Source organism: Buteo buteo, chromosome 23 (genome assembly GCF_964188355.1).
Source record: "Buteo buteo chromosome 23, bButBut1.hap1.1, whole genome shotgun sequence".
NCBI classification, from domain to species: domain Eukaryota; kingdom Metazoa; phylum Chordata; class Aves; order Accipitriformes; family Accipitridae; genus Buteo; species Buteo buteo.
The window spans coordinates 19,652,614-19,665,574 of record NC_134193.1 but is presented as its reverse complement, the minus strand read 5'-3'; the positions used below and the strand labels follow the sequence as shown (position 1 = coordinate 19,665,574).

The 12,961-nt window shown below is 59.5% G+C and overlaps 1 protein-coding gene across 2 annotated transcripts in view; it reads right to left on the bottom strand.

Moving 5' to 3' along the window:
* The window catches only part of RXRA (retinoid X receptor alpha), a 114,751-nt gene that overhangs the window by 26,724 nt on the left and 75,066 nt on the right, over positions 1 to 12,961 (bottom strand). Inside the window, exons 1-4 of one of the 2 annotated variants that reach the window (XM_075054681.1) lie at positions 10,950 to 10,967; positions 10,508 to 10,773; positions 5,267 to 5,417; positions 4,138 to 4,317 (exon numbers count right to left, since the gene is read on the bottom strand). In XM_075054681.1, coding sequence (XP_074910782.1) covers positions 4,138 to 4,317; positions 5,267 to 5,417; positions 10,508 to 10,717 — 541 coding nt within the window. In that variant the 5' untranslated portion in view covers positions 10,718 to 10,773; positions 10,950 to 10,967. Of the gene's footprint in view, positions 1 to 4,137; positions 4,318 to 5,266; positions 5,418 to 10,507; positions 10,774 to 10,949; positions 10,968 to 12,961 lie in introns of those variants that run through there. The other variant, XM_075054680.1, reaches the window with a different exon arrangement.

Sequence of the window (12,961 nt, the reverse complement as noted above, 5' to 3'; positions counted from 1 at the left end):
GCCGTTAAGTGTTCCACAGCGCGCTCAGGCTGCCGGCTTCAGGTCGGCGAGTGGCAGCCCCGTTAACAAACTGGGCAGCCCAGCAGGTCCTACGGAGACAGCCTGGCTCGTGCGAGGAGCCGCTCGTGTCCGGAGGCAGCGCTGGGGGAAGGAGAGGCAGGAGACGGAGCGGGGCCAGGCTGCGCCGGTTCCCAACGTCTGCTCCCTGTGAGCCGTCCAAGGGCGGCCGGCGGGAGCATGAGAAAGGGCTCCTCGCTGGTATTTCCTGCTCGCTGTGCGATCCGGCGGCGTTGCCAGCGATGGTGGGGCCGGGACTCGGTCGCAGGAGATAGCGACGGGCTGCGATGCGAGGCCACGGAGTCTGTAGTCTCCGATGACCCCCTTCACCTCTGAAGCTAACCCCAACTAATGGCAGTGCACGCAAGACGCCTTTATCCCAAGACCCTCAGTGTTTACTCCCACCTCTTCGCAAGACCTCTACCTCCCTAACTCAAAGGCAGTTTCCGCTTTTTCCCTTTAAAACATAAGGCTGCTGATACACGGACACCTTGGACCCTAATGAGTAACAGATCAAGCGGAGAGAGTTATGCTTCTGGATGCAAACAGCCACCCCCACAATAATAATCCCTGCATTAGTCAAGATCCCTGATGGTAATCTTAATTTTGTTGACTATCCGGTATTTAGTGGGAGACACAGTACAAAAACCAAAGCCTCACACAGCTGGCAGTAATTCATAGGGGAAAAATGTTCCCAGTTGCTTATTTATCGTGGCTGCAATACCTCAGAGCCCATGAGGCTCGTTCACCGTGAACACGGCGTCAGGATCTATCCTAAATGTTTTTAACAGGGAGCAGCAAGAAGAGATGCACGCACCAGAAGGAATCTTCCGCTTCTGCAGGCTTTCCCCCCTTCAGGCCAAGCCGTGTAGCCCTGAAGCGATCCCCCCTCCTTCCAGCAGCCCCCCGCGGCCACCCCCCGCCTCTCGCCTCTGCTTCGTCTGCCCTGACACACGGTCCAGGTCCATCCCTCCGGCTCTGCTCTTGGCACGCTCAACTGGAGACCTGCCATGTGTCGGGATCCAACCCTTCCAGAGCTCCGCCAGCTGCCCAAGAGGTCCCGTTGATTTTACTCCTTTAAGCCAACTTCTTAGCTATGGAAGAGACCTTTCCCTTTTACCCTTCTGGCACAGGTTTTGGGGTACAAACGTGGCCTTCAGCCCTCTTCTTCCCAGCATCACTCTGCACTGCTCACCACCACACAGGATGCCTTTAACAGTTATTCACTCGCCAGAGCTATAGTACTTAGTTTAGAGGGTTTTACTGTACTTCCATGACATACAAATACCTTTGGGCTACAGGAGAGATACTTCCCCAGCAGGAATCTGCTGTGCCTTTATGTAGCTATAAATTAGGTCTCCAGAGCAAGATATTTTTTAGGGAAATGAGGCCCATTACCCTGGCTCTGTTACTTAAAAGATGCAACAGTTTACACTAGAGGATAAAAAGCCAGCTATGTTGTAAGTGAGTATTTAGGCAAAAGGAATTAGCAATGCAGGATTTAGCCCAAAACAGAGGTGATGGGGAGGCAGCGGGACTGGTGTAAGGACAAGGACAAGGCTCCTGGCTGGCAAAGTGGATGGGCAGCAGCAGTGAGCTGGGATGGATGCAATGGGAAGGAGACCTTTTTTTGACAAATCAGGTGGACATCACATGTGAAACTCAAGAGCTGCTCAAAAGCAAAGCTCAGCGAGATCCAACTTCTCACTTTCAGGTCTAGGACAACACTAGGACATCTCCAAACCTGCTATAAGACACTGTGAATTTTTAGGTTTATAACACGAGGGAGCTTTATTTGGGGACCAGGGGAGTATTCCAGCTTTCCCTACATGGGGATTATACTCCAAACATCTACTGACTGCCAATGCACCGGACTTCTGCCCTTCTCCAAAGCTGTCCTCATGCAGTGCCGGCATCAGAAGATCAGCTAGCACTGCCTGAGTGCACTTCTAGAGTTACGAAGATCCCATCTGTCACACTTTTAAATAATTGGCTGATCGTTATGAATTCATTTGGTATTCATTGTGATAATGTTAATCAAGATGAATTAATAGAGTCCTCATACTGTACGTGCTCCCTGGGGAATTCCAGCACCATTTAGAAATTAATTAATGGACCTATAATTTTAGTGGCGCTGCCCATGCAATCACCGTTAACGGTAGGCATGAAGCAGGTACCTGATCACAGGATGTCAGTGCAGGCTACGGAGCTAAAGCATTACTGCTGATGTTCCCTTCCCTGCAGACGTTGGCTGAGATGTTCTAGGGTCTGAAGGGAAAGCGGGTTTCCAGCTGCCGGTGCAAGGCTCTGGAGGCAATGCCAGGGTAATGGGATGCTCCACATTTACCTACACCTGCATTTCTCCCCTGGGAAGCAAGCGCTGCTGCTGAACACACAGGAGACTTCCTGGCTTCTTTTTAGTCACCTGAGTCTCCCGCGGCTGGAGATCAGACTCTCCTCCTCCTGCCGCACATCTCCCGTGGGATCCAGCGCGCTCCACGGCTCTGCCCATCTGCAAAGCAGCCAGGGCAACGCCAGCCCCCCCGCACACGAAGCACCGTGCCTGCCTCGTACCACTTGTCTTTAGAGCCATTTTCTGAACGTCTCAATCTCTCCATTTAAGACTAGAGGACTGGTGGGCCAGAAAGCTTCATTTCCGAGCACCCAAGGGTTAAGTTCTGCAGGGCCAAGGAGGTCCCCTGGGTGCCTTTGCCTCCCAGCCCACTGCAATCCCCCCCACCCCGCTGCAATCCCCCCACACCTCCAGCAGAGACGGCTTTGACATTTGAAGACTCTGCGCGTCGTGGGTCCTTAGGTAACCCCGTAAATCGAGCATGGCAGGGTCTGCTCAACACTCGGCGCAGCTCCGGCGCTGCCCTATTTAATCAAAGCTCCAGACAAGACTAAGTGCTCTTCAAAGAGACCCGGGCTGGAGCGCTGCTCGCTGCAACCAGAGCGACTCGGCAGAGGGATGGGTTTATCGGCCGGTCAGGAGGCAAGTGTGGCTCTGAAGATGTAAGGGGAGAAGGCAGCGGAGAACTGAGCAGCACCATGGGGTCATTTTCACATCGTGTCTGATAAAAGCCTGTTCTGCCAGCAGTTTAAAACAGATGCAGTCAGCATTTAAAAAGAGCATTTAAAAGAGGCACTGCCAGGGAGTTTTAGGTCCTAAATTTAAATTCCAGTAAGGGGAGAGATGCCTTTTACGAGACTGAATTTCTTTCTTCTTCCCAATGAGAAAAAAATCCAGTATTGCTACTGCTAGGGAACGCTACCGAGTCAGAGCAGCCGGTGCTCGGCGCTGGTGCCCGAGCAACGGACTCTGACGAGAAGGACAATAATTCACCGAGTTTCCCTGCCCCTCCTGCACGAGGTTTGCACTACAAACATTGCGCAGCTGGGACACACGCAGGAGCCTCTCACCTCCCCGGCAGCACGGTGATTAGCAACCAGCAGATCAAACATGATCTCTATCTTGCCAACGTCCCCTAATCAGCTCCACTTCTCCAGGATGCGACGTCCCGTGTTGCAGGGAGAAAGAAGGGCCAAGCCGGGTGGCAGCATTTGTCACCCGAAACGCGCTCAGCCCCGACAGCTTTCGCACCTCTGTTTTGACGGGGCCCTGCAGGGAAAGGGAAGAGGTCGGTGTATTTGCCATCGCTGCTCCCAACACACGGCAGCCGGCGCGAAACGGGGGGTGCAAGTTCCAGGGCAGCAAATGACCCCACGAGCGCTGTCTGCTTTCGTTGCCCCCCCTGCTCCCCGGTCCTGTGCTCGATGCCTCTGGGCACTGGCTCATTTACTGATGTGCAACCATCCATCATCTGGGTACCACTCTGGAACTTAGCGCTGTTCTGGAGCCCATAAGAGTCCCTGGCTGTGGCGCAAAAGCAAAATACAAATGAGACACGCACGTTTTTGGCACCCCGGCGCAGGCAGCCCTTGGCAAGGCTCGTGCTGGCTCTGGTGCACATGGTGCTGCCGCGTTGCCAACAGGCAGGAGCCCGCTGGAGCCTCCTAACGAAGGAAAGATGTCTGGCAGCACCCATGGGTGCTCGAGCCAGGCTCTCTCTGCCTTACCTTCTCGCTTCATCCCCATCGCAAGACACTTCTGATAGCGGCAGTACTGGCAGCGGTTGCGCTGGCGCTTGTCGATCAAGCAGTCCTTGTTGTCGCGGCACGTGTAGGTGAGGTCTTTCCGCACCGTGCGCTTGAAGAAGCCTTTGCAGCCCTCGCAGCTGTAAACCCCATAATGTTTACCTGCGGGGGGGGAGATGCGACTCGGGTTAAAAAGACTCACTGAGCGTCCTGGGTGCCCCCAGCTCCCCGCTTTGGTCTCCTTCACCACAAAGACCATCAGCTCTTCCCAGGCCCTCTCCTAGCTGTGTCTGGGGGAAGCAGAGGTTTCTCGGAGCCACGAGCAGGAGCTAAAGAGCAGTGGCTTCGCCTTGACTTGACTTCCATAAAATCAGAATACTCTCCCTGGGCTACAACCTGCCTTATACCCAGGAAACGCCCTCACTGTTTCTTAGCCATACATCGGGGGTGAGACAGCCCAGCAGTGAAATGCGGGGGACCCCCCACGCCCCCCACGACCCATCCGGACTCCCCACGCCAGACACGCGACCCAGCCTGCTCTGCACCACGCACCCACCCTCCTCTTCCAGCCCCGGAGCCCGAAAGGCACAGGAGGTGTCCCTAAGGACCTCACAAACTAGGCGACCAGAGCACTTCTGGAGCAGAAAGCTTTTAAAACAGCATAAGAATAAAAGGAATTAGCACATCTTTATCTCCCACGAGTGGAAAGATTCCATGTGAAGCGCATCTTTTTATCTGGCGCTATGTGACAATACCGCCACGGATCAAAGGATGGGTAGAGAGAGGGATGCTCCCTAATGCCTTGTCTTCAGGCGGGCTGTGCTGCTCGGGGCTGAGGATATAACACCACTGCTAAGCAGAGACCTGGGGTCTCCTGGCTCAGCTCAGACCAGATGGGCTGGGGGATGCTGGTCGATACCGGACTTTTCATCCCCTCCTCGGAGGGCACGGGCAGCTCCTCTCCCGATGGAGAGTCCCCGCCGGCACTGGCTGTGCCGCAGGGTGCCGGGGAGCCACGCAGACCCTCGCCACGCTCTCCCAGGGCACCCACACGCCAGCGTGGCCCGAGCACGCTGCTGGGAGCCCCTCCTGGGGCAGGCATCAGCCTTACCTGAAGATCTGTCCCCGCAGATGGCACATATGTGCTTGGTGAAGGAGGCCATCGTTCCTGAGGGATGTGCTGGCACTTTGAGGACTCCGTTGAGCCCCAGGGGTGGCTTAATGTCTTCTGAGCTGCTGACGGGGTTCATGGGTGAGTTGAGCTGTCAAGACAGAAGCACAGTGCTCAGCGGGGACCCGTGGATGTGGGGCCGAGCCAGCTCCACAGCAGGGCTTGCCCGTGTACTCAGATGTGGGGCAGGAGGGCCAAGCAGGGGACAAGGTTCCAACGGGGACAAGTACCGCTTAAAACACCAACCCACAAAGCTAAACCAAGAGGAGGATTTGGGCACATGAGTCCAGAGACCAAAGGCACAAGCGCTCATCTGCTGCCCCGGCATAAAAGCCAGCGTGGCTCTGAGCTGGCAGAAGGATGCTACCGGGTCTTGCTGCCGGCACCGGGGCAGAAGGAGCAGGACACGGCCGGTCCCCTGTTCCCTGCCAGGAGCCAGGCAGGGCTGACACAGCCCGCCCCACGAAGGATGCTCCCGCACGATTTAAGGGGAAGGCGAGTTCCTCCCGCACGATTTAAGGGGAAGGCGAGTTCCTCCCGCACGATTTAAGGGGAAGGCGAGTTCCTCCCGCACGATTTAAGGGGAAGGCGAGTTCCTCCTGCACTGCCAGACCCCCGCGCATGGCACAGCCACGGCACAGCCACGGCAAGACCCCCAGGGCCAGGCGCTCGCAAGCCAACCCCGGCTTCACGCCGCCTCGGGATGCAGAGCAGGGAAGATGATTTGCAGCGATGGTTCGTGGGAGAGCTGCTGGCTGGGAGCGAGCGCTTGCACGGATGATGAAGGCCAGGACACTCGCGCTTTAGCTCTACAATTTATAGACATCCTTTTAGCATTATCTCTCCAAAGGAAAGCTTCACAGCAAATAAATAGGTCCCAGATGCAATGAGGCCTGGCTTTCCAGAACTGCCCTGGGTGGGACACTTGTCTGCAACTTCCAGCCTTCCAGCAGCCTGTCCACATACCTCGCCTTCCCCCCCCAGTGAGCTCAGTCCCCAACACTCACTGAAGAAAGTGGAGAATTGGGTGGAAGCTGGGTGCTGGCGTGGCCCTGAGGTGCTGGTATTAAGTGAAGGATTCCTGAGTCGATCCCCACATCGCTCCGTGCAGCAAGGCAGGGCTGTTATTCCCCCATGTACAGAGAGAAACCGAGGCATGGAGATGTAGGACCGACCCGCCGTGATAAGGAAGACAAACTCACAGCAACCCAGCCCAGGGCACGTTCAGGGAGGTCCAGGGGTGGACAAGGGAGCCAGGCTCGGTCAGCTCCAGATGCAGGACCGGCCAGGACCGCTGCGGCCGTCCTCCTGGGGACCAGACGGCCAGGGACTGTCGCAGAGCCTCCGTCCCTGCCAACATCTAAATCCAGGTTGAATACACAGGATTTGTGCTTCGGTTTGTTGTGTTTCTCTTCCCTAACAGAGATACTCAGCAATTGCACTTGTCACAGATTAATTCAGGGAAGTCCCAGGGCTTGTGATCTGTCAATTAGAGGAGCGCAGCCGTTCTTCTGGCTTTAAAGTCTCCAGGCTGGTGGGGAATATTTGGCAGGCAGATGACTAATAACCGCAGAACAGAGCAAGGTAAACCCACCCTGGAGAAATGTGATGGATCTGCCTCCCTCTCCGGCCCTGCCTGTGCCAGCTGATGAATCAAAGGCAGCCAGGACCCGGTGCCGCTGAGGGATACGCTCCTGGGCTTTAGCTGCTGTTCAGTTATTTTGCGACAGGGCAGAGAGAGGAGGGACGAGCAGGTCCCCGGCAGGAGCATCTCTCTTTGGGATCGGTGGGTCCCCAGGCACAGAGCCTCTCGCTGCGAGCAGGGGCTGCCAGCGCTGCTGCGGCACATCCCTCCGCGGCTTCGGGGTCACCAGCTCCAGCCATTCCTCCCAGTGCACTTTCTGGGAAACGGAGCCGGTGCCGCATGGGAGCGAAGGCAGAGGCCGTGGGCTGCCTGCTGAAGATAAGCTTCTCGCCACCACTTCCCCCAGCCCCAGCAGCCCACAGGGTCTGCCCAAGCAGCCCCCCCAGAGCATCTGGTGGGGGGGACGATGGGCAGAGCAAGATGGGACAAAGCGCTGCACCTTGCCCCTGCACCAGCCCGGGAGGGTGCTGGGTCCCACCACCCTCTGCAGCCCCGTCCATCGGCAGGACATCCCGGTCGGAGCTGAGTCAGCCCCGGGTTGGGGTGGGGGAAGTCATCGGTTCCTCTCGCAGCGCTGGCCCAAAACCCCAGCGGAGGCACCGTGAGCACCCAAAGGTTCCCACACTGCCCCGGCGCCTGCCCCGTTGCTTTCCCCTCCGCGCCGGCAGCCGCCGAGCGAAACCGGCAGCACGTGCAGGCAGGGACGAGGCAGAAGGGGAGGCAGCGGCCCCCCACCTTGGCACGGCACTTCTGCTCCGGGGCAGGACAACTCTGGCTCAGCAAGCGAGCGGGAACGAGGGAGGAACCAGTGCTCTGCTTCCCCAGTGATACTGGGACTCCTTGGCTCCTCTCCCTTCCCTGTTCAGTTCATCGCACCGGGGACCAAATCCTGTCCCTTCTGGCAAGCAGAGCTTTATTTCTCCTCCCATCCAAAAAAAAAAAACCAGCAACCCCTTCTCCGGTCCCCCAGGCACCCTTACAAAGAGCACTGTGCAAAGGCAGAGAGCGGCTCTGGAAAAGCCTAATCCGGCGTCTGATCTCTCCCCGCTAGCCCCCGGGCGCCCCGAGCTGCTGCCAGCAACGCCTGGGGCGGCTGCGCCGGCGCAGCCCTGCGAACTGCGGGGAAAGTCCCTCCCTTTCAGCTGTTACTGCAAATCCTGCTTTTTTCCCCCTGTTTTCCCAGAATTTGTAGGTAAGAGGGTTTAAATATGTGTTAAATCCCAGTAAGCGGCAGAGCTGCTGGGTCTAGCCTCCCGGTCTGGCTGGGATCTTGCTCACCGCTGCAAACTACCCCTGCTTTCAGCCGGCTCCTGCCCCACACACCTCACCCCCGGCCCAGCATCCCTTCCCCGAGGGGGCCTGGGAGCTCCCTGGATGCTGGAACCCTACAGAAGGACACCCTGCTTCGCACCCAGACTTTGGGGCTGCATTTGGAAACCAGGCGAGGTCCCAGAAAGCGCACGGTGTCAGAGCGAGGGTGCTGGCAACGCTCCGAGCATCCCTCAGCGCTGGCACCAAGGGCTGCTGACTCCCGACATCCGCCGGACCAAACGGGAGAGGGAAAGCATCCCGGCTTTTGGGAGCCTGCCAGCTCCTTCCCACCCCGGTGCCGGCAGGAGCTGGGATGGAGAGGACCCACCCCGCGGGACCCACCACACCTCGCACACCCCGTGCCCTTCTGCTCTGCTGGTTTTCCAGAGGTGACGAGGCATGTCCTGATGGCAAGTGGCATCTGCCATCTGATTCAAACCATCTTCCATCAGTGCCATCCCCACCCAGCGACGGGGGCCACACGCCTCATTACCCTCGGCGCTTTGCCGACCGGTGCAGCGGCACGGTGAGGGGGGCTGTGCTCCCCTCCAAGCATCGGCCTCGCTGCCCACCCGCACCCTCCTCCTCCTCCTCCTCCCGCACTCCTCCACGGGTCCAGGTAGGCACCTCTGCCCGCTGCAGGGACAGGGGACGGGGACAGGGACCTAATGCGCCCAGACAGGGAACAGATGGCAGAAGCCATTAGGCTGAAGACCTCCTAACTGTCACCTCTAGGAAAACCACTTAAGACAAGTCCCTGAACAAAGGACGGGCGCTCAGCACCGCGCCGAGAGGGCTGGAGCTGCCGCGCTGCTAGCTCGCTCCCTGGCACCATCTGACCACGCTCTCGATTCCCCTTTCTGCCCTGTGGCTGCGTTTTATTTCAGTTCCCCCGGCTCGCCGGTCCCTAAAGCAAAGCGTGCCTTATCATTGACGCTGGGGGTGCATCGCCCCTGCCCCGTTTCCTCCCCGGCTTGCGGCTCACCCCTGTGTTGCTTCACATCCCCCCCCCCTTCCCACTCCTTCCCCACCGTTTTGGCGCTCTCGCTGCTAATTTCGCCCTGGCAGCCCGTTCCCAGGCGCCATTTCAGTTCCCCTTCCCTCGCCCACGGGACGGCAGGCAGCCTGTCCACCCCACTTATCTCCCGCACCAGTTAGCCGGACCCAGCCGCACTGGGCTGCGGGCTGCAGGTCCCCGCGCATCTACGGGGGCCACCGGCCGGATCCTGCGTGGGAGAAGCCCATCAAAAGGCAAATAAAGCTGCCGCCTCTCCGGTCGGCACAGGGATGCTGGGGTCCTGGGGAAGCTGCCTGGGGGTCCCCAGGGATGGGAACTCAGCACTGCACAGCCCTTCCCAGCCCTGGGCAGAAAGACCTGTTATCTCTGGAAATAAATGAGGCCAATATTTAAAAATAAAGGTGCTGGCAGGTGCTTGACTCCCAGAGAGGGCCTGGAATAAATAAACCCGCAGCAAGTGGCAGGTGGTGGCCAATTCCTTAATCTGCCCTTTTACTAAACATATACCATGCGAGCAGCCAGCAACAGGTGGCAGGGGCTGGTCAGCGCGCCCCGATCTTGCTATTTTTAAGAAGAGCTTATCTCTCTGTAGTTGGAGGTTTTTTACATAATCTTCAGCCAGCCAACGCCAGTCCTTCCCCTGCGAGGAGGAAGGGGCAGCAGGCAGGGGACCCCTCGGTGCGTGCCGTGGGGACCACGGGTCGGCCCCGGAGGGGACGTGCCGCTTCGCAGGGAAGGGACCGGGACGGCACGGGCGAGAAGCGTGGGATGCAGAGAATCCCAGGGGGGCTCCGGCCCCTGCCAAAGCTACACCAGCCCCCAGGTGACCCAGGGGTAGGCGCTGCTCCCCTTTCACCCCCAGCCTGGGGACAAACAGGGCAGGACCGGAGGGGACAAGTGATGGGAGGTGATGGATGGCCGCATTCCAGCTGTGCCGGTCCCTCGTAGCCCACCCAGGGCAGCCCCAAAGGCGGCTGCAGCCGCCCAGCTCTGGCCAGAGGAGCAGGATGCCTCCGGCTTAGTTTCCCCCTTGGGCTTCTGCTTTTTGCCTCCCTTCGGTGCCTGCCTGCGATGGCGTTTATCTCCCTGTGCTTCCCTGGCCAGCGCAGCGGGGAGACCGCAGCCGGTTCTGGATCAGGAAACCCACGGAGGTGGCTTCTCCCCAGCTAAACAGGCAGCAGGGATGTCCCCACCACCGTCCCCTTACCTGTGGGCTGCTGGTGCCGAATCCCAGGCTGGGGGTGGAGGGGACGGACATTGAGTGCGGGCCCATGGGCGAGCTGATGACGGAGAACGGAGGTCCCATGCCATTGATGGGCGAGCTCAGGGTGCTGATGGGCGAGTGGAGCTGGCCCGGGGAGCCCAGCGAGGAGCCGATGCCCGGCCCGATGGACGGGTGGAGGGATGGGGTGGCCATGGGCCCCCGGCTCGTGGGAGAGTTCAGGGACGTGGAATTGACTTGGTTGGAGAAATCTGTAAGAGAGGAAAGAGAGAAACGGGGCTGAGTGGCCGGTCTAGGACAGGCTCTGACACATCGCCGCAGCCGCCCCCCCGCTCCTCGCCCTGCAGAGCGGCTGCTTTTCAACCTAGCCCCGAAATTCCCGATGCACCCTCCACCTTTCAAAACCACCTTCTGCTGGAGCACCTACACAGGCGTTAAGACAGAGAGCATCTCCACCTCGAGCGCCAGTCGTCACTGGCTACTACATCTCGCCCACCCGCTGCATCCCGGCTCTAAACTCTGCCTCGGAGGCAGCATCGCTGATGCACGGGTAACAACCCCACCGCGGGAGCGGACCGATGCCCTCCACGCTACGGGATAATTCAGATTTATCACAGCATCAGAGGGCCAAGCCAGGCACGGGGAGCACGGGGGGAGCTGCGCGCCCAGCAGCACCCACACGCTGTGACGGCGGGGAGGGCGTTTCGGCGGCAGGAGCGCGTCTGTGCGTCGCACGCGGGATTTGTGCGTCCACCCAGGGCGCGAGCGTGCGGCGGGGAAGCCTGCGTGTGTCAGCAAGGAGGAAGACGCCGGCCTGCTGCGCGGGCAGCGGCCGACGGGCTGCGTCTGCCTGCGCCCCAGCGGCTCCGTCGTCCCGGGGGAGCGGGAGGAGGGGGAGCGGGAAGGGGGGGGGGTGTTAAAAATAGACTCCGATTCTCCCGAGAGGGGACATGGAGCCATTCCTGGCACATTTCCTCTTCATCCTGTCACGCTGCTTTGCAAAACAATCCTGAGTGAGGAAGGGGCTGGCTCGTGGTCCCCGGGCGGGCTGCGAGGAGGAGCTGCTGGAAGGCGGCGGGGGCAGACGGGCAGGGGCCCCACGGCATTGCCACCGCTCGCCCCGACACCCGCTGGGACCCCCCCAGTTCACACCAGCAAACACGGGCCCAGAGAGGGAGAGGCACCGGCACGGCCGCTCAGCCAGGGGCTGTTCGTGGCGGGTTCTGGGAGCCACTGCTTTTGGCTACAGACCCCAAAGTTAACTAAATTCTGGGAAATATTGTCTTCAGTCACCTGCGTGGGTCAGCTGCCTCGCCAGGAGTTTGGAGCAAGTAGCACACAAACGTTACACAGTGGGAAACATGCTTGCTGAACCCATAGCAAGCCCAGCCCCGGCAATCTTCCCTGGAGATCACTGATCCCGGTGGGAAAACCCCAGTAAGAGGAAGCGAAGGCCCAGCAAGGCAGCGATGCTCCTCTCACAAAGCTGTGCACCCAGCATCCCACCACTGCCCCCAGCATCCCATCGCTGCCCCCAGCATCCCATCGCTGCACCCAAAGTCCCGTCACTGCATCCAGAGTCCCATCACTGCACCCAGCATCCCACCACTGCACCCAGTATCCCACCACTGTACCCAGTATCCCACCACTGCACCCAGTATCCCACCACTGCACCCAGGATCACGCTGCTGCACCCCACGTGCTCACACCTCCTGCCCTGGCACCTTCCTTCCAGCCTGGATGCATTCAGCCCCATCCTTGCCTCACAAGGGTGCCGCCGGGGTACAAAGACCCCCAAAGGGTTTCCCCCCCTGCAGAGCCATTGCCATGGGCAGCCGTGCCGTCCTGGCACCCAGAGCCCCTGCAGAGCATCCCCCCCGTGCAGCCCAGCCATCCTTGATGTAGGCATAACAGGATTACACACGCCACGGGAGAGGCTCGCTCCGTGCATGGATAATTCCTTAAAGTCCCAGACAAGAGCCAGAAGCGGGATCCCCGGGGCGGGGGACAGAGGAGGGGAGGGGGCTTGGCTGCAAAAACGGGGATTAGGCTCCAGGGCTGGGATGTTGCCAGCTCCCTCCGCACGGGTGTCCTGTCCCATCTAGGACAGGCAGAGGGCACATGTGCCCAGACCCTGTGCTCCAGCCAGGTGCCACCGTCCACGCCAAAACCGATCACCGCCGATCCCGGCAAGGCGTCTCTGTGGCCGTGGCGAAGGCGAGCATCCCTGTCCCTGCGGGGCTGGCCTCGCATCGGCTCTCGCAGGATGTTGATATAAAACAACCGCCGGCCACCACGTCACCCGTGGCCGAGTGACGTGCGGGCGGCACAACAGGAACCCCGGGAAATTCCTCGAGGCTTCGGGGTCTAGCCCGGCAGGACGGTGCTTCCCAGCTCTCTGCTTTTTGGCGTCTTTAAACAGCCGGGAGGAGGAGCGGG